The following is a 25,293-nucleotide window of genomic DNA, read 5'->3' as shown; positions in this document are numbered from 1 at the left end:
ACTAGAGGACAGATGGGCACTTTTTCCATCTCGGTGTTTAAGTGTATCATAGCACAACATCTTCACCAATAAGATGTTTAGGTTGCTAAGCTGGACACCTTGCAAGTGTGGCTTTGTACCCACACAATAGAATAGAGAAGTTGACATCAGTGTTCAAAGTTCGAGCGACCAAACAAACAACATTTCGAAAACCGGTGGTTTTTATGGACACACTTCGTCGTTTCCGTGCATCAGCTGGCAACGCTGACTTTGTCTCTAACCGAGCCTTGTTTGACGATCACTGCGCACCAGTTGCCCTGATCGTGATATTCAGTCTCAACACAGCCTGGAGCCACGCTTTCAAGCAACTCTCGAAGTTCTCCATGCTGGAACAAGTGGTAATACCTGGCAAAAGAAGAGAGCTTGAGTAAGGGCGGAGAGAAAAAAAAAATAATAAAGGGGGCACAGTTTGGTGTATTGGTAACAACGTGTTAACTGAACAGAGTGAAACGTGAGCAAGGAGTGGATGTCGCACTTGCTTGCAAGTCTTTTCTGAAAACTCGTGTCACGACTTGCATACTTGCTTTACTGTACCAACCATGAGCAAAACTATGCCCTTCAGTCGCGGTGTATGCATTTGTGTACGTGACTTACTCTTGCCATTTCTGTGCAGTGGTGGTAAGAAAAGCGGCCACAAACATTAATCTTAAGAGTAAATTGAACATTCTGCTTAGCTAAAGCACGCACATTTTGCATCTTAGTGAAATGATATCACTACAGACCCCTTTGGCAAAGGCACTACCATGTTTGATGGCACGTTTGATGTGGGGTGTTTGGGTTAGCAGCTGTGAATAGTTTTCTTCTTCTTTCCTTTCTAGTAATTCCTGCAACCAATAATTAACTTGTGCATGTAATTCGAGCGGGTGATTGAATTCTTTGTTAAAAGAAACATGTAATGGCTGGCTGTAAAACAAGTAGATATTTAATTACTCTAATTATGATTACTCTCTATAGAATGCACATAGACCCGTCCTACCTCCTCCTAGACTTGCTTTCAACGCAGTATCCAGCACCTTGGCATAAAGTTACATAAATTTGTTACATTTATCGACAGACGATCGTAATTCATGACTGAAGGGGCTTAAAACGGCACAATTTGTACCTATGTCAGGTGGGAAAGTACACTTTGAGTGCATTTTGCCATTAGTGCTGTTCATAGGCCTGTCGCATGAAAAGGTTTAGAACCTGTCGCAGTGGCTATGGCGTTGCACTGCCGAGCACGAGGTAGGGAGTTCAATGCCGGCAAAGGCGGCCGCACTTCAATGGAGACGGAACGGGGAAAAAAAAAAGAACATGCTCGTGTACTGTGCGTTTGGGCAATCGTTAAAAGAACCTTGGATGGTCAAAATTAATCCAGAGCCCTCCAGTGCAATGCCCCTCATGACCCAGTGTGCAGTTTTGGGATGTCAGACACAACGTTAAAGGTTTAGCGAAGCTTGCTGCTGATAAACTCCTGACTTTGCTGCATCGAAGGGTGCAGCTCCAAAAGTAGTGTCTTAAAACTCAAATGTTACTTGATGCAGGATTGAAGCTGCAATTCCGAAACCACTTTTTCGTGAGCTTTATAAGCTTCACCATGCCATTTGCAATGGAAACCGGCATTTTTCCTCTCATCAAAAGCTGTCTTTCGTTTCTTTTTTTTTTTCAAGCCTTGACGCCTCGCCACACTCAATTGTTCGACGCAGTGCTGTCTTGTCTTGGCTCGTGAGCAGTCATGTTGTTACTTTGCGAATATCGCCTAAAATAATAAATGTAGAATATGCTCGATGATTTACCTAGTGACGTTGCCGTCAATTCCAAATGACACTTTCCCTCCAGCGTAGCAGCGTGCCGCCCAAGTGGCACTCGTTCAATCAAAGCGTCACCAAATTTGCCCGTGCGACTAAGGTGCTACCCGCTACAGCGATACAGTCGTTACATTCTCCTGCTAAGTTGAAGTCTCAAGTTCCGATTCCTAGCCATGACAGCCGCATTGCAGTGGGCTTGACATGTACGGTGCGTTGAGTGAATGTTGAAGAACCTCAAGTGGGCAAACTAGTAAATAACTGCAGTCTGAAAACACTAGTCTCTATCAAAGATTGTCACCATGCCTGACATGCAGGATGGCTGTGAAAGAATCCAGGGCCAAGATAACTTAACGATTCTATTTCGATTCTTTTCCTTTTTCCTGCTTCGTCAGTCGTGAGCGGCATTCCACATATGTTATTGCCATGAGTGGCTAATGATAAAGAAATAGAATTGATCAAAAGATATCTTCACGTTATTCCAACCCAGGTTGCTCAAGTGCAAGCTATCCCCAGGCAAGTGTCCACAATACTCCTTTTAGATTCATACTGTACTTGCGTGAACATAGCGCCAGGCAATTTGCACAACTACCAGAGCAGCCAGAGGCGGTACCTCGGGTTACAATCAAAACCATGCTTTGAACATAACAAGATTGCTTTTGCTTCCCGTTAAAGCTGTTAGCTCTGCGGGAAAGCCAACCTTTCTACAGCATAAGTGGTGGATCAGCACAACAAAAGGGAATGAGAGTGTTAGCACGAAAAGTCTAATACTAACAAAAAAAAAGCTTATTTCGGGCTTTAGGTTCAATGGCCCGACCTGTTACAGCAACATGCGTTTACAATACCTCATCTGCACAAACACATCTGTCCCAAAGTGCTACAGGATATCCTACTGTACGCTGCTAACAGACTCCACTCCTGCGGCGAATGCGGACCACCTGTAGATAGGTAATGAATAGAGAAAAAATTGAGAAGTGTAACAAATTGACCAAGTCTAGTAACTCCACGGATACGGCTTCATTAAGCAACATTCATGTCCCTTATAATTGTAATATCTTTCAAAGGCTACACCACCTCGCTATATAGTACTTGTGGTCCCAATATGCTTGCATAGATGCGGTACCATAAGAAAAGCAGCTTGCCCCACTGCCATATATGCCTCGGACAGCAAAACCATTGAAACAAAAGATAACCGCGGTCAAAACACATGACCGACTGATCATAAGGTTAGTCTCCCATTCCCGAAGGCAAGTCGCACAGATGTTCACCTGTAGTGGGTCTCTTGAGTATTCTTGGAATGCCAAGGCACCAGCATGTCCCGGGCCTGAAACTGAGTTCGGTTGCAGTGGACGGGCAATGATGTTTCCGGAGACTCGACGTAACTTTCGCAGTTGGCGGCAGCTTTGTTGGGGTTCAGATATTTTGACAGCGCGCCTTCTTCATCACCACCGGGGTTGTTCTGCTCCAAGGCCCAGACGTAGACGAGCGCACGCCCGCCAGGCCGCAGCACGCGTAGGATTTCGCGCACTGCCGCCTCTCGACGCTCCTGTTTAGTTTCGGCGTGAAATAACGGAACAGGCAAGAGAAAATTCACGTAAGCATCTGGTGATGGATGTTGCTGCAGTTCGTAAGCTGAACTTGATCGAAGGCAATTCAACTAGCCTATTGCACGATACCAGCGCAATATCAAATGCAACAGGGAGAGAAGGCGCTGGCATTCGAAACACGCTGTTTGCAGCATAGGTAAACCAAGCAATAGCAAGCCAATCCATCCAGCAGCATTAGAAATCTGTATTACGAATCAAGGAACAGGAAAAGGAGGAATTCTAGTAACAAGCACTTGTGTATTCTGCTATTTTTACTTGTCGAGAAGTAATCGATTGTGGCAGCCTGGATATCGTGTTGGGTCAATGAACACTGGTCGGTATTCTTCTCCAGGAGTTTGACTCGGGGGGAGGGGGGGCATCATCACATGCTAATAGCATGAGGTCTGTTAAGGGACAAGAAATATAAATAGCAAGGTAAACCAGGTTGACATTTTATGCTCCTGGAGTCGCAAATAGACTTGTCGTCCCACGCGTTGAGAATTTGTGGGCCAGAAAAGGGCGAAGCAAGACTGTTGGTGACACCACCTTGAAGTTCCCGCACCAGTTTCTCGCGTCGCAGGTACAGGCAGTGTCCGCTCGGAGCTAGTGAACTGCTTATCAATACAGCCTAACTTCAATATAAAACAGCTCTAATGAATTATCAGATATAACAAAGTAAATAAATTTCTTAGCCAATATTTATTTTTTTATTTATCTACACTGTAAGCCTTGCAGGGGTCATACAGAAGTGGACATACAAACATGGTACAGGCATAGCATTTTAGCATACTAGGGATGTGTCGAGCTCAGAAGAAAAAAGGCGAAAGGTATGAAAGTATGCCATGTGAAGTACAAAAAGTAGTTGGTACAAGTAAAATGTTAATGTGCAACCAGTGGAATGTACGCTCAAAAAAAACATGCAAAAGCAGAGCATCGAAAAGCATGAACGTGCACCAATGCGTGTATGAAAAGTCAGTCAAAAACTAACAAACGCTTATAAGTTGTAACGAATATTCGACATATAACAAAGGTATTTGCATGTCGGACACAACTTCATGACTACAATGTTCAACTGTATAAAATGATGGCCCTGCCATAACAAAACGACTAGACTTGGAAACCATTGTGGATATTTCTCAAACAAAAGGCACAAATACACAACCGCATCTTGAAAGCTGTGGCATCACAATGAGAGGCACAGTTTGGGGACAAAATTCAAAACCTGTAATTTCTACACAAATAACCAACTTTTAATGAAGTGCAAAAAGAGTGTTCGCAATATAATTATCATTCTACACTGATGTTGCATTTCTCAAGCATCCCTTCAGCATAACGTGTCCCACTGAACAACACAGTGGATATTGTGAGTACTTACAATGGTAGATAGATGATGCAGAACAGCTATGCTAATGCAGGCATCAAAGACACCCCTTCTGAATGGCATCTGCAGCACATCGGCTTGAAGAACTTCCAGTCCACGATGCCGACAAATGTCGCAGAGCCGTTGGCTGCGGTCGAAACCAAGCTTTGTGTAGAGAGAGAAAAAAGAAGGAAATATGCACCTCTATTTGCATCGTTTTGACTTCAGCTAAGCACCATGAAAGGATAGTCTTCAAAACCCAGTTGGTTTAGTTGGTTCGTTTTTAACTAACCCCATTAGGAAAGTTCATCTTGGAAGCAATCTAAATGCATGGGAATGAATAAATCATTCTGTATAGTGTCCACTGAACTGATCCTGCTGGCTTGTTGCATTTGACAGAAAAAGTTATGTGCTCATTGCTGAGAGCAAATTTTCAAATTCAGGCCTTTTTAACAAAGATCACCAACATTTAAAAACAAACCATCGAGTTTACAGCCTTCAAACGCCACAACGAAATGGACACAACACTACACTCTGCATCATGGTTGACATCAAAGTGGTCAACGTTACGCTGCTCTGAAATACACCTCTAATTTGTGGACAAGTATTTTTCAAAAACAATGTGTAAGCCACAGAGCTTTCACTTCGTATTTCATTCCATTAGAAACTTGTGGCGTCTCTCACACCCGTACTCTTGGGACAAAGGAACGACAACACAGTAGTGCAAACAATCACAAGGGCATTTATTGCACCTTTCATAGATCAGTGCCTGCTAGCCGAGCTGCTATCCACAAAACATGCCGATGGGCGCGCGACAAATCTAGAAGTCTGACTCACCGCGACCGGAAGCGAGCGAATATGTTCGCCCCATGCTGGATCCCAAGGCCTGGTCGTTCGCGTGTATGGTCACGCGAATCGTGGCGCGTTCGAGGGCGGCCACGCGAGGCGGTCTCGCAGAAGCATGGGTCGGCGCGCACGCGGGAGACGTCCCCGCCGCGCGCCGACCGGGCAAGAGGGTCGCTGCACGTGCGGCACGATCGTCCCGCTTCCTGTCTCGAACCCAACAACCTGAGCGCCTTGTCTCCCGACGCCCGAGTAACCCCGCAGCGGCGCGACGCTCGCGCCATCTCTCGCACCGCGCTTGTACCACCCGACCGCCGCGGGCGCCAGGCCACGCGGCGGGCGAAGCCGCCCTGCAGGAGACGAGCCATGCGGGAAAACTAGATCTCAGGGGAGGCGTGAGAGTCACGCATCCCCACAAACTCCAATGCATATAGTTTACAGAATTGTGATATCTATCTGGTTTTGGAACGGAGTTGTGGCGCTGCAAACTTGATGCATAAATGGAAAAAAAAAATTGCAGCATTCTAGGCCCTAAATTACAATTCTGCTGCCAACAGTCAGTACAATTTCACTTTGTCTCTTTGACAAATTTCACATAAATTTGTGCAGTGGTTACCCAAGGAGTGTATTCCTGTATTTCACATGTATTTTATAATGAAATAGGCAGGGGCGTGCGAGTAGTAATTTGTAAGAATGAATACAAATTGAATGGTGCCAGAAGTTAATTGCATATTGAATACTTTTTATTTATTTTCATTTTTTAAAGATTACTCTCAAGGCCAGATTGCGCTACAAAGAGGAGTGAGAGAGAGAAAAAAATGCATGTGCAATTGGTTCAATAAAAACACTGCAAAGAGCAGATTTGAATTTGTCAAAAGTCTGGGATAAGAGCAATGGTGGCAGGAAGGTGGTCCCAGTCGGAGCTTGTCCTAGGGATGAAAGAATCGCTAAACGTATTCGTACGGGAGGCAGGAGCTTCTATTTTATACTTGTGTTCTAACCTGGATGAAGTGTAGGTGGGTGGAGAAAAGATAGCTCCTTTTAAAACGGGGTTATAATGGTAAACTATGAAAGGGACAAAGACGGGAACATTTGCGACACATCGAAAAGATCTGGAAGGTTTAAACTGATCTTCATGACGCGAATAATTAAAAAAAAAGAAACTTGTCGAAAAAGAAGGAAAGCCCTTTTTACCATTGCTATAACACATCCTTTACATTCTAGTAGCAATGTTAGCAAGTTTCTGTTGTAACATTGCACATTACAAAGTGTAGCTTTCAAAGTGCAGTTGCAGTTTACGGCACTACAATGTCCGTATTGTGGTGCGCGGTTACGAATTCGTAAAGACACTGCTTCAATTTTTCTTGTAACTAAGCAGTTTTCAGGAATTAAAAGAAAAAATGCATTCGAGGGCACAAATAAAAATTTTGCTCCTAGACTCAATAATAAACTCTCAAATGCAACAACTTTCCTTCGAGCCTGTTAGGTGGCCTTGCAAAAGCATTTATGCGTTCTATATGTATTTGAATAAGGAAATGGAAGTTGGCTACGAGCTAAGGCTTCCTCTTGAAGGCTAACTGCTACAACATTTTGGACTAAAAAAGAAGGAACCACCCCAGTTTTCAGTTTTCTATAGGTTGGATACCAGGCAGCCGTTGTGCAGAATTTTGTTTGCAATAGTACAAGTGGATGCACCATAAAAAGCCAGCAACACGATCAACGCTTTTGGCATTGAAATTTGAATGAATCCTGCCGCTACCGCTCGCCGGAAATGGCGCAAAAGCCAGAACACTGAGAACCAGTGCTCTCTCCATCAAGAGACTACGTAGGCGGGCACGGCAGTGCGATGATCATGCTTATATCATTTGCTTACCACCAGCTGCACCCTTTGTATGCTAAAGGGTGGCAGATTAGGCTGTTTGGTTAATTAATAATGTTGCAAGTTTTTAGTGCAAAGCATTAACAACAGGACAACATCAGACAATGATGAGTGCTTGCCGCCTGACTTGTGTTGTCTTGTTGTCACTATTTTGTGCTATACAGCCTTGTAGCCATCCAAAGACTGTTAATTGTTAAAATTTAGGGGATTTGCCAAAGTTACGCCCAGCAGCTTTGCTGAGGTAACCTCATTGTACATATACTACTTGACACCAACAAATACTGTAGCCAGATAAATTTTGTCTCAGTTGGCCTTTAACCAGTTAACCGCCATGACAAATTCCAAAAAAATTTTTAGAAGTGCGAAAATAGATGGTGAAGGTCATTGTGCATTATTTTCTTGTCAAAATTACAAGGAACTGAACATATACGCATGTGCAAAAAATTGCATGCAAATGTGCAAATTCACGAGTTAACTCGTCGGCGGCACCAGTGGACGCATGTTGTGATGGCAAGTTAGCTAATCATCGCCAGTTGGGGGGTTAACGACCTCATCGTCTCGCTTTAGACAGAAATAAGATTTACGGCAAGAAAAAGTCGCACAAATGTACGCCGTGCAGTGACAGGCCAATTTATTTTACTATGTGCACTAGAACCCTTTGGGGCTTTGTTTACAAAAATTTGATATGCACCAACCTTCAGCAGCTTGTCGTGACCTGTGAGGTACTTTCCATTGCCGCAGCCAGCGTCGAGCAAAAGTGAGCCTTGTTCCAATGAATCCAGGAACTCTGCAACTTTGGGCCACTGTTTATACCTGGTGTCGCTGAACTGCTCCGCTATGTTTTCATACACCTGTGTGCGCAAAACACTACAGCTGCAGTCTGAATAATGCTAGTCCTGAGGCTGAAAGGATAAGCATCGACTCGGTGAACAGAAGAACGTCATTCACCTTGTAGACGTGCTCCGTTTCTAGCCTGAGAGCAGTTGCATTGTCTTGGTTTCTGCAATTCAGTTTGAACAACAAAGATGTAAGGTTTGTCAAACTTTAAAGGACTTTGTAAACTGCTTAGTAAAAGGTAACTTTGCCTCTGAGGAACCTGTGAAATACAGCAACGTTCTCATTTCAGCGTCTCCAAATGAAGCATGTCGCATTTTAAATAAGAAGGTGGTTAAGGTCTGTTGGAAGCAGATTTTTTTATTTGCGCCTCCAATTTCTTGCTTCATAAAATTTACAAAAATGAGAAAAGTTAAAAAAAGTGAAGTATCAAGTCTTCTACCCTAGACTTTGGAATGAAGACAGTGCAATGCTCTTAGCTATGTCAATTAAAGGCACCTTTATAAAGACTAGAGGTGTTCTAAAAGTAAGATTTTAGAATAAAATCAAATACAAATATTCGAGAAAGATGACCCCCAAACATTGAATCGAATATTACATTTCTAAACACAGTGAAACATAAAGCTTGTGTGGAGTCCTCTTAGTAAAAAAAAGGCAGCTTATCAAAATTATTTACATGGCTTATTTACAGGTGTATTCAAATGCACGTAATACTGTTTACAAGTTGACATCCAGTCAACTAAGAAGCTTATAAACAAGAAGCAACTACTTTCAGTTATCTGGTGCACCGTGACAATGACAGTAACAAAAAAAGAAAAAGAGAGAGGGGGGAACAGCATGTCGCATTACGCAATACAATTAATGTGCAGTATCGAGTTCGTTCAAGGGGTTAAGTTTGACACTACCTACAGCACCACACATTGATTTAAAAGGACGAAAACATTCCGAAACTGGCCAAATAATAAAAATAAATTGCTTTACTCTAAGTCGAGCTAACAAATTCAGCTACAGAAAAGGCATTCGTCATGAATGACTGAAAGAATAATCTGTCCCACCAGCCGTGGTTGCTTAGTAGCTATGGTGTTGGGCTGCTAAGCACGAGGTCGCGGGATCGAATCCCAGCCACGGCCGGCCACATTTCGATGGAGGCGAAATGCGAGAACACCCATGCACCTAGATTTAGTTGCACGTTAAAGAACCCCAGGTGGCCGAAATTATTCCGGAGCCCTCCACTACGGCGTGCCTCATAACCAGATCGTGGTTTTGGCACGTAAAATCCCATAACCTAATTTTAATAATCTGTACCATACATTTGCTCAGGAACCAGTGATCCTGCGTCACAACCGCAGTTCCCCTGCAGCGGAATCATTCGCTACAGTTCTCCTTTCCATCACTCTCCATCCTCTGAGACTCCAGTAAGTGTTGTTATCCCTTACATACTCTAACAGTGAATTCTTGAATCGAAAAACAAGGACTATTCCATTTGTATTAGAAATTTCGGATATTCGTACACCCCTAAAACTACACCGATCAAGTGTCAAGACACCAGCAAGTGGCAAAGCTCAACTATTGTTGAGTTGGCTGCTGGGCACGATGCCAACTTACCCAAAACGATGAGAATCGCACAGCAAGGCGTTTCCTGCAAAAACAAATGATAAAGGGGTTAACCCCATAGACGTAAACAATAAACCGAATTTTCGCATTTTTTGCACGTGTAATTGACATCAGAAACAATGAAATTGACGTGTGAAGTGTGTGCGTGAATTATATGCAAATTGTGCCTCCATGTGTGGCTTCATGGGAACGCGAAGCGCGCTGCCATGAAGCCGAACCACAATTCACTGTAAAACTGCGATGAAATGGTGATCTGTCAAAACTTGTTGGCCAAGTTGTCGCGAACATTACAGACACAAAACAAAAACACAGACACGTGCATATGCCACTACCAAATGAAGTTCATTTAGAGCAGAAAGAATATCTATACGTGAAGCGTACATGTACACATTTTGCAGAAGGCATTTGTTTGTGTATTTGTTTTAATTCGTGCCCATATTTCTCGCACTGGCTATACCGTGAAATCGCAGTCGCTGGACAAACAAAACGTGATTGTCTCGGGCGCCTGCCTGGCTTTTGAATGTTGGTGTGCGCGGTTATTCGCGTGGATAATACAAAAAATGCGCGGTATGCATGCCAAAAGGATGCGGCAACAGTGCTAAGGTAAGCAAGTGAAGCGAGGCAGTAGGATCGGACAGGCGATGCTCACCACATTTGCAGCTCCCTCTTCGTATGTGCCTGAATGTGTACGAGACGCGGACGCTGCGCTGAGAAAGGGTTATGCCGCTGTCTGGGCCACCAGATCTTGGAACGACGTCAAACTTGCGTGACGCGATACTGGGGGCACAAGAAAAGCGAAACATAAGAACTCCTTGCCTCGTCGGTCTTGAAAGTTGGTCAGCACGGTACTAGGACCATTACTACTGTTTCCATGAAGCTCACAATTACTGTAATGTCCAAGATGCATGTGAAAGAGCAATATCACTTAAGACTGTTGCAAAGTGTTGTTTCTGAACTCTTTATTTTCATTCACTTAATGAAAGAAGGTTTATTGCTAACAAAAAAATCGTAGTGGCAGTGAGGTTTCAGCAGAAAAAAAAAAAGGAATGCTCGAAATTTCCTTCTTTTTCTGTTGAAAACCTCAGTGCCGGTACAATTTGTTTTCCATGTATATGAATAAATAGGAGTTGGTTTTGAGCTAAATCCTCCTTTTAATAGGAAGCTCTACCTGTTGCCCTTATTATAGAAATACCTATGAAATGCAGAAATGCTTTTATTTGGCTACCGTTTAGTAAACTTGAATGATATTTATTACATTACAAGTAAAATTCTAATGATTGCGGGAAGCATATATGTTCACTTAGGCCCTCAATCTTTTACAAGAAAACACCAGAAATTGAAAATTATCAGAAGGATTTCAGCGTCAAGCGGACAATTTCATAACTCTACGATAAAAGTAGATATTGCGATTCTGCTAGGTGAATTTATTACAGCATCTAAAGCTGACAAAATATATTCATTTTTTTGAAGTTTACGCATAATTCTTTGTTACTTCTATTCAGCAAGAAGTCCTATTCACAAACTACTTGTGTGCGCTTCGTCCGTCCACGTCCTGTCCTTCCTTAATATCGTGTTTGTAAAACTGAGCGCAATATAACCATGTACTTGTGTGATTCAAAGCTATGTATAATACATCCTGTCTTTTCAGTTTAGCCACATAAATAGACCCAGTTTACGGTTTAGTTCTGTTAACACAGAGTTACAGGATTACAAGCTTGCTGCAATTTGCTCCAAATTGTGTTATTTTACCAATTTTTGTCGTTTTCTGTAAAAATGTTAAGGCCTAAAATCAGCATTCTGTTTCTGGTTGTCATGAGAATAGAGTTATATTTCTTTTAAATGTGGCTGCTTTCATTCAGATTGGTTCAGCAGTCCCCCAGTGAAAGCATTTGCATATTTCACACATATCGTAACAGGAACATTGTTGTTGGCTCTGAGCTAAAGTTTCATCTTAACCGTCGAAATCTACAGCACCTGTGGAGGCGTCATTTTGGTCTGCCAATTCAGCACGATGGCTAGGGCGAGCCACAGAAATAGTTTATCAAGGAACCAACTTAATTTGCTTCATACCAATAGTATGCTACAACGAATGCCCCTTTCACAATGGCTCCCACAACCTTTATTTTGTCGATTAGTTCAACAAGCCTTCTCACCCGTGAGACCACACGTAGCGGCTGTCGCCAGACAGAATCAGCGCGCTGCGAGGAGGCAGAACTTGCGCCACTTGGCGGCCGTCGGGGTGCCGGAAGTTCATCACAACTGAAGAGCCCAAGCTAAGCAGCACGATGTCGTCGTCAAAGGATTCGTGGCTGTCGACATGTGGAGGGATTCCTGGCAAAAACGAGCGATACACGAGTGTAACACATTTGTCGTCATGGCATCCACGAGGACGTTCCAGGCCAACAGTAAAGAGCAGTGGCACCTTCTGCACTGCCAGCAAGCAGCCTTAGGATGTGCCGAGTGCGCGACACAATTTGCGAGCGGAACAGACGAGGGATAAATGTGTGCTTCACTGCTCACCAAAATTTTTCTGCGAACAGCTCGCACGTAAATTTACGGGTGCCATACTGGGCACCAGTCAAAGCTTTTGTAGCACACACAGATATAGGCCAGAGATAAGCAGATCGGACTCCAATAAAAAGTCTAATGATGCACTCTAGAAACAGTTTACGCCCTTTGGGGCATATCTTTGTGCCACAACAATAATCGCCATCTGCCTTGCTTGCATTTCCTTTCTTGACAACTCTGCACTCACTACTTTCGTGTTGAGAATGCCATGCCAGGCTGATAATGTGCATTCTGTTTGTAACCTTGAAGTACCAGATGTGTAGCACTGGAGGAAGGAGAGGCACTTGTGAAAGATGACGGTTATTATGTGTCCCAAAGGGTGAAAGCCAAGAACAGCTGGACCACCTGAAGCTTAATTAATCTAAATCTAAAAATCACTGGAATGCAGCTGTTGTGGCCAGGAATTGAACCCGCGAAGTTGTGGTCAGCAGCCACTAAGCAACAGTGGCAGGCGTGGATTGGATTCAATCACAGCTATTGCCATGTTAGTAATACTACTCCAACAAAGCGACCACAATAATGTTACTGCAAGATAAATAGATGACTTATGACAACATGACGGATTGTGCAGCGCATCTGTATTAAACACAATAAAGAGCTCAGAAGGATTCCTGTTGTTTTTTAAGCCCAGCTGCAAATTCAGAACTTATTTATTTAAAATACCTTACAGGCCCAAGGAATGGGCAGTCTGTAAGGGGAGCTTCAAAATTTTACGTGATATAAACAGCATACAATTATATAAAAATCTTAAGAACACTTTTTTTAATAATTGTACAATGTACAATTATAAACTGTACACAACGTCGAAAATCTTCAAAGTGAAAGGGACAAAAAATGAAGACAAGAAGCAAAGCAAACGAGAAATTAAATTAAGTAAGAAATGCGTGTTCATGTCGTGACAGAATTGTTCCTTGTTAGCTTCAGCTACCAGGATATTGGAAAGGCCGTTTCACAAACGGATGTCACATGGCAGATGAATTAAAAGCATCTGTTTTACCATAGATGCATGCGAAAGAAATATGATTACAGAATATTCCTGGTGCATTTCACACTATTAAATGCACCACATCTCTCTACAGCATGGTAGCTCCCTCAAACACACACAGAGGTGAGTACATTGTCAAAATGAGTCCCAGCACATACGAAACATCATAAAAATAAAGTGACGTAACATCTCCTTTGAACTGAGGAAAATTGGATCCATGTAACAGATCGCACTTTGCAAATGGGCTCTGCACTGCAGAGACTTTCAATGGAAAACAAGAGTATTACCCTGCCCAGGGAGGTAGCGGGTCACAGTCAGCTGGTCAGGAAGTCTGTCCAAGTGACCGGCAGTGACAAGCCGATTCAAGAACGGCGCGCATTCATTGGGAGTGCGTTCGGACAGTGGTGCATCTTTCTGTACTCCCTGTAAGCTGTAGTCGAAGGCATAGCCAAAATGACGCACTTCCCGCTGACGAAGAGCTGCAGCGAAAGAATGCCAATGTGAGACCTGAGAAAGACATTAGCAAATGAAGACTTGCACTTTTCTGTGAAAAGGGTCGGAACGTAAGCACATTTTTACAAAGGATCAGAGCTCTTGCATGAATCCCAAGGCCAGTAGAAGAACAAACTGAATCTTAATAATTGTTGTGAGTGGTAGCACGAAGTTAGTGGAATTCTGTCGAAAGCAAAATCTGAGTACCACTTTAGCTATGACAAAAACCACATCACTATGGTGTCTCAGCTAGACATCAGTCATCAACATCTTTCATGTCTTCATTTCAACAATAAAAAGCTGTTTCCAACAGCTCTGGGGATGAAAATAGTAACTTCTAAATACGATAGCATATCTTTGCGTGTCCACGTCTACTTACCTGAATCCTGCTCGGTATCTGGAAGGAGTTACTGTTAAGGATTTCTATTTATACTGTGCCCGACTACAGAAATGATCGCAACCATCGGCTGCAGACACTGGGCCATCATAAAGCGGAGCGACACTTTCGCTCGCATGCCGAGATAGTGCAAGACAACTGCCTCGGCGTTTCATTGCATGGCGACGCAAGTGTCAGTTTAATCGCATGGTCAATTTGCATTGCTAACAGCACGTGGTCTCACCTTGTGACTCTTCTGGGTCACCCCACGTGATCAGTTGTGCTAGGTCGGTGGCCTCATGCTCGGTGACGGCATCTTCAATAAGCTTCAATCCCTCCGGTAGTTGTCTGTCGTCAAACAGGTTGCTACACGCGTTTCCTCTGATGCTTGGCGCTGAGAATGCATCGGAGAGGAGTGAGAAATAAGACGATATCAGTGTATGAACACAGGACGAAGCTGCTTAGCAAACGTGTTTGTCGCATCGTTTAGAATAACTACATATTGGTTTATAACTCTACACAATGGCCATGATTATGACATGCACGGTCAACATGTACAATGACAGCCAGTTCTCTTCTTGCGGTAACTTGTGTTAGAAATGAACTTCCGTCGCAGATGACTAACCTCGTTCAATGAACGCAGGAAACACGGGGTCTTTAGCGAACGTTGGTACGTTGCTGCTCAGATAAGAAGCCGCGGCAGCGCTAGAGTCGACATCCTCGAACACCACTACGGCAAACGGTTGACCAGGAATGAGCAAGATATCTTGTATGCTGCCGTAGCAGTGAAGTTCGCTGTAGATGGCCTCGTAGCTCCCACCGCAAACAATTCCACAGTTGTTGAGCACTAGAAACTGAAACATCGGGGAAAATATAAAAGCAAAAACATTAAAACGGCACTTGCGATCGACCACTGCGCGACGGTAAAGACTAAATCTGGTGGTAATCACCCTCGTCGGATATTCGCACACGTCGACACCGGTGTTTTCGCGGATGATCCGGGCACATCTTGCCACTTTTCGACGAGCTTTTCTCTCTGACTTTGTGAGCTTTAACTTCGCAGCCGCTTCTTCGGTCGAAACAAAACCAACCTCGCGTGCTGCCATAACAACTTTGTGGGCGCCGCCATTAGACTAGGTTGCCACGACAACGTTTCTAACGCCTCCACTAAGTGTGAACTTCACGCAATGCGAGTGCATAGTATTCGCTGACTTAGAAGCACAAAAAGAAGCTGTTTGCTTTGCTGAACAAAATTTTCTGCATCAAGTAGAGAAGCTAAAATCATTGCTGGCGACTCAGTGCGTGACCTTTGAGATTGACCACACATTATTGTTTCATCTCGGAGGCTATGCTTAGCAGCTTGAAAATTGGGGCAACCACTTAGAGAACGTTACTATAGAGGCTAGAAGGTTTATAACGTTACTTTTGCAATATTTGGTAAGTTTATGGGACGCTGTTCAGCGAATTTAACTTTCTTTCAGCGCGCGTCACCGCTACACGTTTGTATGTGGCAACGGAAAAACGGCTGCGGGAGTAGCAAGCAGTAGCATAGAGCAGTAGGGTTTGAAACATGGAGAAAGGAAAAACGTTTTTCCTTCCTCCACGGGCTTGAAGGGTGGCGGCCACCAAAGTTTTGGCGACCATATGGCATCATCCCACGTTGGGCATCCATGCTTGGAAAGAACTTTTTGGTGCGAATACTTCATTTCTTCAAATTTAAAAAATTTTAAAACATGACATAATTTTGGTATTTATATCAGCGCTGAATAAATTTATTGTTTTTTTTTGTTTTATTTTTGCGTGATTTTGTCAACACGATACGCACGTAATCCGACGCGCCGATACGGCAACACTGGCCGGCAAGCCGCTCGCAGCCGCCATTTTGTCCGTCTTCCTGTTACCGCTTGACGCTCGCGTGTTCGTTGATGAGGTGGAACATAAAGAGCGCGTAAGGTTTCGCGCCCAAGCTCCCAAGCTTTTCCATACTGAATTGCGGCTTCAAGGAACGGCCTCACCATGAACTACGGCCGGGCACCGCCACAGATCGACGGCATGACGTCGTTGAAGGTGGACAACCTCACGTATCGCACCACGCCGGAGGACCTGAAGCGGGTCTTCGAAAAGTACGGGGACGTCGGCGACGTCTACATACCGCGGCATCCATACACACGTGAAAGCCGTGGATTCGCCTTCGTGCGATTCTACGACAAACGCGACTGCGAGGACGCCATGGACTCGCTGGACGGCTACATCCTGGATGGCCGCGAATTGCGCGTCCAAATGGCGCGCTATGGGCGGCCATCGGACCCGTACCGCCAGTCGTCTTCGCGAAACGTCAGACCGAGCCGCCGTTCCCGTTCGAGGTCGAGGAGCCGTGGTCGCCGGTCCAGGTACGCTACACTTCTCTACTCGCATGTTTCCGTGCGGTTTTGACCGCGTTTCGATATGCCCCCCCGCCGAGCATTTTAACCCGGAAAAAAGGCTGTTGTTTACGCGCGCCGAACGCTTCAACTGCGACAGTACCGCAAGAGCAAGCGCATGGATTTATCTGATATGTTCGAGTGTCCCTTGCCACATTTCTCGTTTAAGAAGAGCTCGGCATAAATTGCGAGCATCCACAGTAACTGGCCTTTTTTTTTTTTTTTTTTTTTCGCAGCTTCAGTGCAACCTTCCTAAATTTCCACCGCGTATACTTTTGGGAACGAAAGGGCTTCGTAAAAGCACGGTCGCGTGATCACTTCCTTCCGTTAGCACTACATTTATTTATCTGTACACGAAGTCGCGTGGTTCCCTTCTAACGCTAAGCATCATGCTTTTTAGTTATCCAGTACAATTTATGTATATTCGTGCTTTTCGCTAGTTCCCTGCATGACCGCCAGGTGAAGATGGCGCAACCGTCGTGAGCGATGTGCCAGCAATTGTGTGTGGACTGCGGTATACGCGCGCTTTTACACCATTTCGAGTACGAGTGCACGAAGGATGCTGCAAAACGGCGTCTCGTTGTTAGCTCAGCTACTGAGCATGAAGTCGCTGGTTGGGGTTCCAGGCTGCTTTGGATGACCGTTAAAATTGTGGCCAAAATTAATTGTAGACCCCCCCCCCCCCCCCCCACTACGGCAGAAAGTCACAACCTAGATTTCTTTTTTTCAGCTCTTCGCTCACCATTCTGAGATGTAAAGCACCTTTTGAAGAACCTTGCACTACAAATTGATTGTATCATAGTTGGGCGGTGACATTGCTTTAAAGTAAAAGGGTGTCACTCAACTTGCTCTCTTGATGACGTATTGTGGCATGAAGCCACAATCACAAAGCAGGCGCATGTCACAGATCTCGTTCAGTCCCTCGGTTTCAGGTAAAATCAAGGCAAGTTCAATTAAATGAGATTCCTTCGGAAAAATATCCTGTGTTCTCGAAACGGTGTGTAAACCACAATTTTCCCGTGCTATGTGTTATAGCAGCATGTAACAGAGCTGGCAAACTTTGTATTGTGTATGCACTTCTCGTGGCACCTTAGTGGCAAGCTTTCAAGCGAAAGCATGGCCTTGGGAGCTCCCATCCGAATACAGAGGAAAGGCACAGGCTCAGCATTGTTTGAAGTACATGGTTTGTTCCATTTGAATGTAGGTCTACTGGCTGTTGGGAATAGATTCCTTTTATCAGGCTGGCAATTTTTTTGCCAAGACTGCCAAAATTTGTAAATAAGAAAATGAAGCAGCATGTTTACAGCTTCATATACATTATTTTTACATTAATTACAACATTGTTAACAGCATCAGTTAGGGCATCGAAAGTGAGAAGAATTGACGCAGTCCGCAGTAGTATATCTTAAATCCGAGCCGCATGTTCACAGAAAATATTAACTTGCTAATGCCCCAAATTTTGATGTCATTTGCCAGAATCCATTCAACTAAGAAATATGTATTCTTGTCACCATAGCTTCCGCACTGCAATACAAATGAAGTATCTGAAACGTCTATCATGTAAGAATAATTTAGAGATGACTTTCAATTACAATGCTTTTGTCGGAGTTGTACTCTGTGAACATCTTCAGGTCGACGTTGCAACGGCTTCGACGTGGCAAGTGCCATGTTGGTTTTGACATGCAATAACCGAAGTTACTATATAGTCAGTTGCAACAATGTAAAAAAAAGAACAGCAACAAACCGAAGCTAACTGCACCATCATATGTTTGTTTACATATCACAATTCATGAAGGCAGATTAAACTTGCAAGAATAGTTTATTTTTAATGACTATCCTAAAGTTGACCACATCAACAGGTGCTGTCATCGACGCCATCGTGTCAAACGTAATTAAATTTGGACGTGTGGCAGCTCCATCAAAAAAACTTCATTAGGAAACTAAGGAAAGGCAACTTAATGTGATTTTCTGTGCCCATGGGGCATGGGTATTGCATAATTAGAATACTAATTGTCAGTGCATAGTAGTAGTAATAAAATTCTTCCCTTCAATATAACAAATTGCATTCAACTCGGCTTAGGGCCTGTCAAATGAGAACATTTCTGCATCCATGTATTTCGGTAGGGAAGTTGGAGTGTGCCTCGAGCTAAAGCACCATCATAGGTATAGTAAAAGCAACAAGACAGGGGTCTGTACTATTTCATATATGCTGAAAGCAGTAGCCACAAAAGAAAAGAAGAAAAAACTGCACACATCGAGCCTTGCCTTTGCACAGTCATTTAGCTGTTGTGATTGACATTCGTGTGTTAAATGCAGCATAAAGAAAACCTGTAAGAACAGGTACTGCAATGTTGTGACAGTGTTAACGAGCCACTGTTGTTTGACAGGCCGTGCACTGATTGAGATAAATAAAAATTATCCTCGGGCAGGAGCCGACGACGTTCATCATCTAGAAGCCGTAGGCGGTCCAGGAGCCGGTCCCGGCATCGCCAGTCAACCTCTCGCAGGTGAGCACCATAAGACGGTGCTTAAATTTTGTGACGGGTTTGCTTACATTGCTTAAAGACCAGGCGCAATGAAATTTCTGACCTAAGGACATTAAATACCCCTCCGTAGCTATCAATTAATGCCATTTGATGCTAACATTGTTGAAATTTAATGACTTAGAATCATCCACTGTGACAGGCGTATTTCATCAGTTTACATAAACAAACTTGAGAGCCTAAATAAAGACTTTATTGCCAACAGTAGAAATCAATCTCATTCAGGTTAGTAAAATATGGAACCGGATTTGCACACAGCAACGCACCGGCTTGCATGCTGCTGTGATGGCCAGTGCAGCCCTGCAGTCACGGAGTGCAAACGTGTGTTGGTTGGTACTTAGCATACTGGTGGGGAGACCACAGCCTGCTCAAGGAAAGAAACACTTGTCAGCAAGTTGTGTTAAGGGAATGCATACTTAAATGGTTTTCCCTTTAATCAAAACATTTTGCAGGTCCAGGAGTCGTTCAAAGGAGCGTAGGCGTTCCCGCAGCCGCTCTCGCAAGAGCCGGAGCCGGTCCAGGGATCGTCGCAAGAGTCGCAGCAAGTCCAGGGATCGCAGTCGTAGCCGTTCTCGAAACCGTGAAGTTAAACGGAGTCGTTCCAAGTCGAGGAACAGAAGTCGCTCAAAATCCAGAGATCGTAGCCGATCTAAGGAGCGTGCAGCAAAATCGAAGCGACGCAGCCGATCAAAGTCAAAGGGTCGTCGCAGTCGGTCAAAGTCCAAGGAACGTAGTCGGTCCAAGTCTAAGGAACGGAGCCGATCAAAGACGAAGGATTACCGCTCCAATTCTGGCGAACGCAGCCACAGCAAAGATCGCAGCCGATCCAAATCCAAGGAACGTGGCGAAAGCCAACACAAGAGCCGATCAAGGTCTGCAGAACGCGGTCAGAGCCAGCGACGGAGCCGGTCCAAGTCCAAGGAACACAGTCGCTCAAACTCCAGAGACCGCAGCCGATCCCGGGGCAACAGTCGCAGCCAGTCCAAGGAACACAGCGACGGCAAGTCGCGTCGTAGCCGCAGCAGAAGCCTCCATGACGGCAAGCAGCGGGATCGCAGCCGCAGTCGATCCCACAACGGAGATGGCCGCAGCCCATCGCAGAGCCCAAGAAAGGTGGCTGATGATAGGGCTGATTCGAGGTCGCGGTCAAGGTCACGCAGCCCAGGAGATAAGCATAGTTCACCGCCCCCAGATCCAGCAGAGTCCAACGGCGATCATGAGATGCGCTCACCTGAACGAGACCGCCGCTCTCGGTCCAAATCGCAGGACTCCGACTGAGACATGTGAGAATTGTCTTGTGCTGTTTTCCACCTCGGAGGAGAGAAAGCATGTTACTCTCAGCCCTGTCTTGAAAATATGTTAACCTTAGATATTTGCTCCCTTTCTTTGTCTACACTGCTTCAGAGAGCGCCTTTGATTTTGGCAAGTATGGCATAAATGTACTGGGCTTTTCTTTCTTTTAAGTTGTTTGAAAGTTGACAGCGTCTTTGCAACAGAAAAATCTGCAAGCATATTCATATGGCTGAAGTTTTACGTTACTTTATCTGTAACTGGCACATGGAATGTGCATTTCTTCCTTTTTTATTACCATGTGTGGTCATCATTCGTCAAAAACTTGTTGCATAGTTAAATTTGAAATTCAGTTCTACTTCTGGCATTACATAATAATAAGGCATGATGAACTTGTTGACTTTTTTTTCACAATTGGGGGATTTTCGTGCACATTACAAAAATTTGATTTGGGCACACTGCAAGCGGGCACTTGGACATTTTCTATGGTGTTTTCTGTTCACCCGTAGCGCAGTCACTGATAACTTTAGCCAGGTGTGTAGCTGAATTCTGTAACATGCTTAATACCTCTGTTTTATAGATGTGATGAGTCTTGCATAATTGACAAGTTTTCATTTTTGCTGTTACTTTGGTTTACTGTTTCTAACTTCGTGCTTCTTGTGTGTGTAGTTGAGCGTTCTACACTGGACATTCATTTCATTGCTACTGAGCCAACTGCCACTATTGTGCCTCTGTAAGCACCCCTATTATTCTTTCCATTTGCCTTGTATCACAATTTTGAATTAAACTCTATGGAACTGGAAAGTGTTGGGCAAGGTAAAACAGCCCTGTGGCGATTTGGAATAAGCTCACTAGTGTTCTTTAGATCGTAGCTGCCTTGTGGGTTGCAAGTTTCAACTAGTTATCACTTATTTTTTTCTTTTTGCGATTGCTAGTGTCGGAATTTAGCCTGGGTGTAAAGCAGCATGGGCACTTGTAACGTGTTCGTTCAACTGTAGCGACTGATCGATGCGTTGACTTTTCTAACCCTGTAATGACTAACATGCAACTTTTATTGCACTGATTTTCATATCAATTTGTAAAGCCAGTGTTTGCGTTTTTTCATAGTTTGCACTCAACATTTCCTTGTCTTTCTCTATTTTTCTTTTTTTTTTTTTGACAAAAATGTACCTACGCTTCATGGTTGGAAACAAAGGTAAACAAGTTTCATTTTCCCTCAATGTGCATTACAGGGTTAATTTCTAAATAATCTTCACTGGTGCACCATATTTCCTGTCGGGGATTTATAAGCCTAGCGTCACGAAGCAGCTTAGTCAAGGCACTCGCACTAAATATGGTTAACTACCAGGCATGATTAGGGTCACTGCCACGTCTGTATGGGGAAAGGCGGTAGGGAGGGGATGGAATTGATGCACAACGTTTGGGGCAGTGGCTTCGCTGACTGTCGTCGTGTTGTTGCCCCTGTCTGTGCCCGCAGGCCCTGAGGTGTGAGGGCGTTGGTAAAAGGCGTTGGTGGCTCTGTCGAAATGGCGGGACACCATGTACGAGTTCCAGCTGCGCTGAGTTCGGGCGGTGGTTTCCAGAGTGCGGGACGTGTGCTGAAGCTTGCGTGCTACCCCCAACCCACTTGCTCATCACCTCCAGGCTGCCTTTTTTTTTTTTCCAGCCATTTGCCTTCTCTTGACTAAATTCCGAGGACAAGTTCTGCTTGCAGAGAAATTGGCAAATATTGAGGAATGAAATTTAAGAAGCTGACGTTTGCATATCCTGGGCAAACATGCAGCTTTTGTTTTTGTTGAAATAGGGGGAAATTACTTGGCTGATCTCAGTGGGCTTTCTTTAAGTGTTTAAGCTTTATAAAATTGCTAGCTTTCAGCAGTTATGCAGCTTCTGATCAGTTGTGCCGGTGTGTGCGCAAGCAAAAATGTTAATCCCGGGCTTGATATCTGTAAAAGCACACTCTTGGTACTGCAGGCAAAAATTTTGACCACAGGCTTGATACATGTGAGAGCACACTATTCGTTCTACAAATCATTTTTACTTGGTCCTTTGAAGTAGACTTTTTTTTTTTCTTTTGTTGAATGCCTGATGTCGTAACTGAACAACCGTTTCAAAGGTACCGCTTGAGCAGCAAAGCCTGGTTGCTCGAGGCAGCTCGCAAGAGACCGAGAAGGCCGAGCGAGCGGTTTGGGGGGCAGAAGGGTGTTGGCGGTCCGGCGGGCGGTTTGCAGCCGGAGCTGTGGCATGCTGTTGGGTGGTGCCGGTGTGTTGCTGATGAGCAGCGTTGCTGTGCGGGAAAACCGGTGTAAGTAGTTGGATCGAGATGATGCTGAGCCAATGTCTGACTAAGTCTCGCCACAGGCCGGGATCCCTACCTGAGGGGGCGTGTCGTGTAGCAGCCCGGCAGTAGTTCCGGCTCGTGTTCCAGCTTTGCCTCGTGCGATGGCGTTGCGGTGGTCCTGGCACGTTCGCTGTCCTGTGGTGCCGAGTTCCGTGTGGTGGGGCATTTGCCGAAGGAGCTGTGTGGTTTGGTGCCACTGCTTTCTTTCTTTCTTTTTTTTTCTTCTACATTTACCTCTAGGTGTGTCATCCCTGAAGACCAAAGGCAGCTTGCGAGCAGGAAGTTTCGGAGTAGAGTATGCAGAGCGACTGTCTTTTTTTTTTTTTCTTTGGTGCCAAAGCTTGAGCTGGATTTGTTCATGGTAGGGCTTACTTCCAGTAACTTCATTAGTATGTGCAGTTCTCGATGCCTGAAATTTCAGCATTGAGCAGAAAATGTTAACTTTGTGCTGCTTTTGAAACACTTAAATTAACTGCCAGAATGAAGGGTTACTTGTCAGCATTGTTGTCAGGAAGCACCAGATGGTCACAATTTGTGTTCATTTTGCTGTTGCAGAACTGAATGTGCTGTGTGCGGGTATCAATCGCAACCAATGCACAGTATTTGTTGCTGGCGCATTTGGAACAGGCACTTGATGCCACATTGCCTACACAGTGTGCCTGGCTTTAGTACTACAGTATAGCATTCAAACAGTTTGCATAAAGTGGTAAAAACAAAATTTTAATTTCAGAACATTGGGCGTATTGGCTCATTTTACCATTAAAAAAGTTTACTGTTAAGCAGTCCTCATGTGTCTGCATGCTCTGCTCTTAGGACTTCACATTGGTCGTGTAGGTAACTATAGTTCAAAAGTTGCCATCAAATAAAGGTCTTCAGCCTTAATACTGTGCCTCTGCTGTCTCTACCCTACAATCTCTCAGCTAAAAGTACACAGTATCTCGAAGTCGATTGTTTAAATTTTGTTGTTCATAAGGACCATGCTGCTGGCAAACGTGCAGCGGAGTTCGCATTTTTGGAACTGTAGCAGTTTTAAGACTGCGGCAGAGTGGTGCGCTTAGTTTCACACTTTGCCCCGCCTGCCTTCCCTACCTTGCAAAGTAGGCATCTGCATTGTGTATTGACCACGCGCTCAACCACTCCGAGCCATGGAAAGGCGAGCCTGCGCCACGCAGCAAGGAAGAAAGCTGACGTATCCAAAAGGATATTTATTGATCTGGGTTTGGATGTGACACGGTTGTTTACAATTAAACCTGATTACATTTGAGGCCGAAATGGTCGGTGATCACAAACAGCGCGCCCCAACAGAGAACAGTACTAAGGACCCTGTCTGGAGGTGCCACCTATCCTGCGGCCAGCACTGTTGTGGTCGCCCAACCCAGAATAAAGGAAATGGATGAGGGATCACCACCTCGAGGGGCCGTCTCAGGACATCAAGAGACAAGAGAAGCACGCTGTGGCTGGGAGCGCTGAAGAGCCCAAGTAACCACCGGCCGCGGAGGACGCATCTTTTGACGTCCCGATGGGAGTCTTCCCAAGCGCCGCCTAGCATGCACGATCATGGGCTCAAGTCCCGCCAAAACGGCTCGCTGACCCCCCATGGGCGGGGTGGCAGTCGGGTGAGGAACTTGGAGCTTGCAAACGCAATTGCGTCATGCAATTGCACTGCAGGCACCCGTACTGCCGTGCCGCCTTCAGTTTGTGTATGCGACTAGTCCTTTTTTTTTCGTTTTTCTCTTCTGGCCAGTGGTGGTCTTGTGGAAACCTGTCATAAATTAATGCGACACCATTTCAGTTTGCGCCAAGTATTGTAAAACCTTGCATATAATACTTCTCGGCATCAAAATTTAGACATACACTTTCCATCTCAGACATAGTACAAAGAATTTAGAAAGATAATTTTGATAGCAGAAAGGTGGAGAGGTCGGCCTGAGGGAAGTGCCTGTAGCCTGCTACTACTACTACATGCTGTGGAAGAGACTTGGAGGAATAGATGAGATTTGAAGAGGAATGGAGGTGTTGGCATGGCGAACATGTTAAAGAGCTGCACAGCGTTTTCTGTGCAATGCGTATGTGCACACCTCGCAGCACTCATTCCCGGGTAGAGGTTACTGCAGTGTAGCTAGGATACTGCACTGTATAGCATGAATAACTTGTAGCTTTTCGTGCCACTAGGATAGTTTAAAGCAGTTAGAAGGGGGCGATTATTTGTCGTACCTGATCTTTCGGTGCACTGTCGTTGGTCGCGCTGGCAGTCCAAGGGCTGCGGCGGCAAGCGTAGCCGTGCGTCCTGGATTGGTGCAAAGCAGTAGCCTCCTATCGTTAACAGGCACTGCGATGAG

General features: G+C 44.7%; 2 protein-coding genes across 5 annotated transcripts; one reads left to right on the top strand and one right to left on the bottom strand.

The window, feature by feature from the left end:
- Window positions 1-169: 169 nt before the first annotated feature.
- Window positions 170-15,505, bottom strand: LOC142589832 (tRNA (carboxymethyluridine(34)-5-O)-methyltransferase alkbh8). The gene is made up of 12 exons (XM_075701434.1): window positions 15,311-15,505; window positions 14,986-15,214; window positions 14,605-14,754; window positions 13,780-13,971; window positions 12,093-12,270; window positions 10,589-10,716; window positions 9,931-9,964; window positions 8,440-8,491; window positions 8,187-8,342; window positions 4,785-4,934; window positions 3,092-3,369; window positions 170-384 (listed from the first exon to the last, which is right to left on the bottom strand). The coding sequence occupies exons 1-12, from the start codon at window positions 15,464-15,466 to the stop codon at window positions 231-233; spliced, it is 1,857 nt and encodes a 618-aa protein (XP_075557549.1). The 5' UTR covers window positions 15,467-15,505; the 3' UTR covers window positions 170-230.
- A 701-nt stretch (window positions 15,506-16,206) lies between these two features.
- On the top strand, window positions 16,207-23,836 carry LOC142589834 (uncharacterized). 4 transcript variants are annotated; one of them, XR_012829980.1, is made up of 5 exons: window positions 16,207-16,750; window positions 19,210-19,287; window positions 19,776-20,606; window positions 22,091-22,916; window positions 22,975-23,836. XR_012829980.1 is itself a non-coding variant. In XM_075701445.1 (4 exons), the coding sequence occupies exons 1-3, from the start codon at window positions 16,377-16,379 to the stop codon at window positions 20,599-20,601; spliced, it is 1,278 nt and encodes a 425-aa protein (XP_075557560.1). In that variant the 5' UTR covers window positions 16,207-16,376; the 3' UTR covers window positions 20,602-20,606; window positions 22,975-23,836. The 4 variants fall into 4 exon arrangements, 3 of the variants coding, with proteins under 3 accessions (XP_075557560.1, XP_075557559.1, XP_075557561.1); XM_075701445.1 differs by lacking the exon at window positions 22,091-22,916; XM_075701444.1 differs by having other exon boundaries at window positions 22,091-23,836.
- Window positions 23,837-25,293: the final 1,457 nt, after the last annotated feature.

Source organism: Dermacentor variabilis, chromosome 8, assembly GCF_050947875.1.
Source record: "Dermacentor variabilis isolate Ectoservices chromosome 8, ASM5094787v1, whole genome shotgun sequence".
NCBI lineage: Eukaryota > Metazoa > Arthropoda > Arachnida > Ixodida > Ixodidae > Dermacentor > Dermacentor variabilis.
The sequence above is the reverse complement of the archived record's forward strand: the minus strand, read 5'-3'. Positions and strand labels throughout refer to the sequence as shown.

Coding starts and splice junctions, on each gene's coding strand:
- LOC142589832 (XM_075701434.1), bottom strand. CDS start 15,466: ATGGCAGCACGCGAGGTTGGTTTTGTTTCGACCGAAGAAGCGGCTGCG. Junction 12,271..13,779: donor CCGCTACCTCCCTGGGCAGG/GTAATACTCTTG, acceptor CGTTTTTGCCAG/GAATCCCTCCACATGTCGAC. Junction 8,492..9,930: donor TGCGATTCTCATCGTTTTGG/GTAAGTTGGCAT, acceptor ACTGAATTGCAG/AAACCAAGACAATGCAACTG.
- LOC142589834 (XM_075701445.1), top strand. CDS start 16,377: ATGAACTACGGCCGGGCACCGCCACAGATCGACGGCATGACGTCGTTG. Junction 16,751..19,209: donor AGCCGTGGTCGCCGGTCCAG/GTACGCTACACT, acceptor ATCCTCGGGCAG/GAGCCGACGACGTTCATCAT. Junction 19,288..19,775: donor CGCCAGTCAACCTCTCGCAG/GTGAGCACCATA, acceptor AACATTTTGCAG/GTCCAGGAGTCGTTCAAAGG.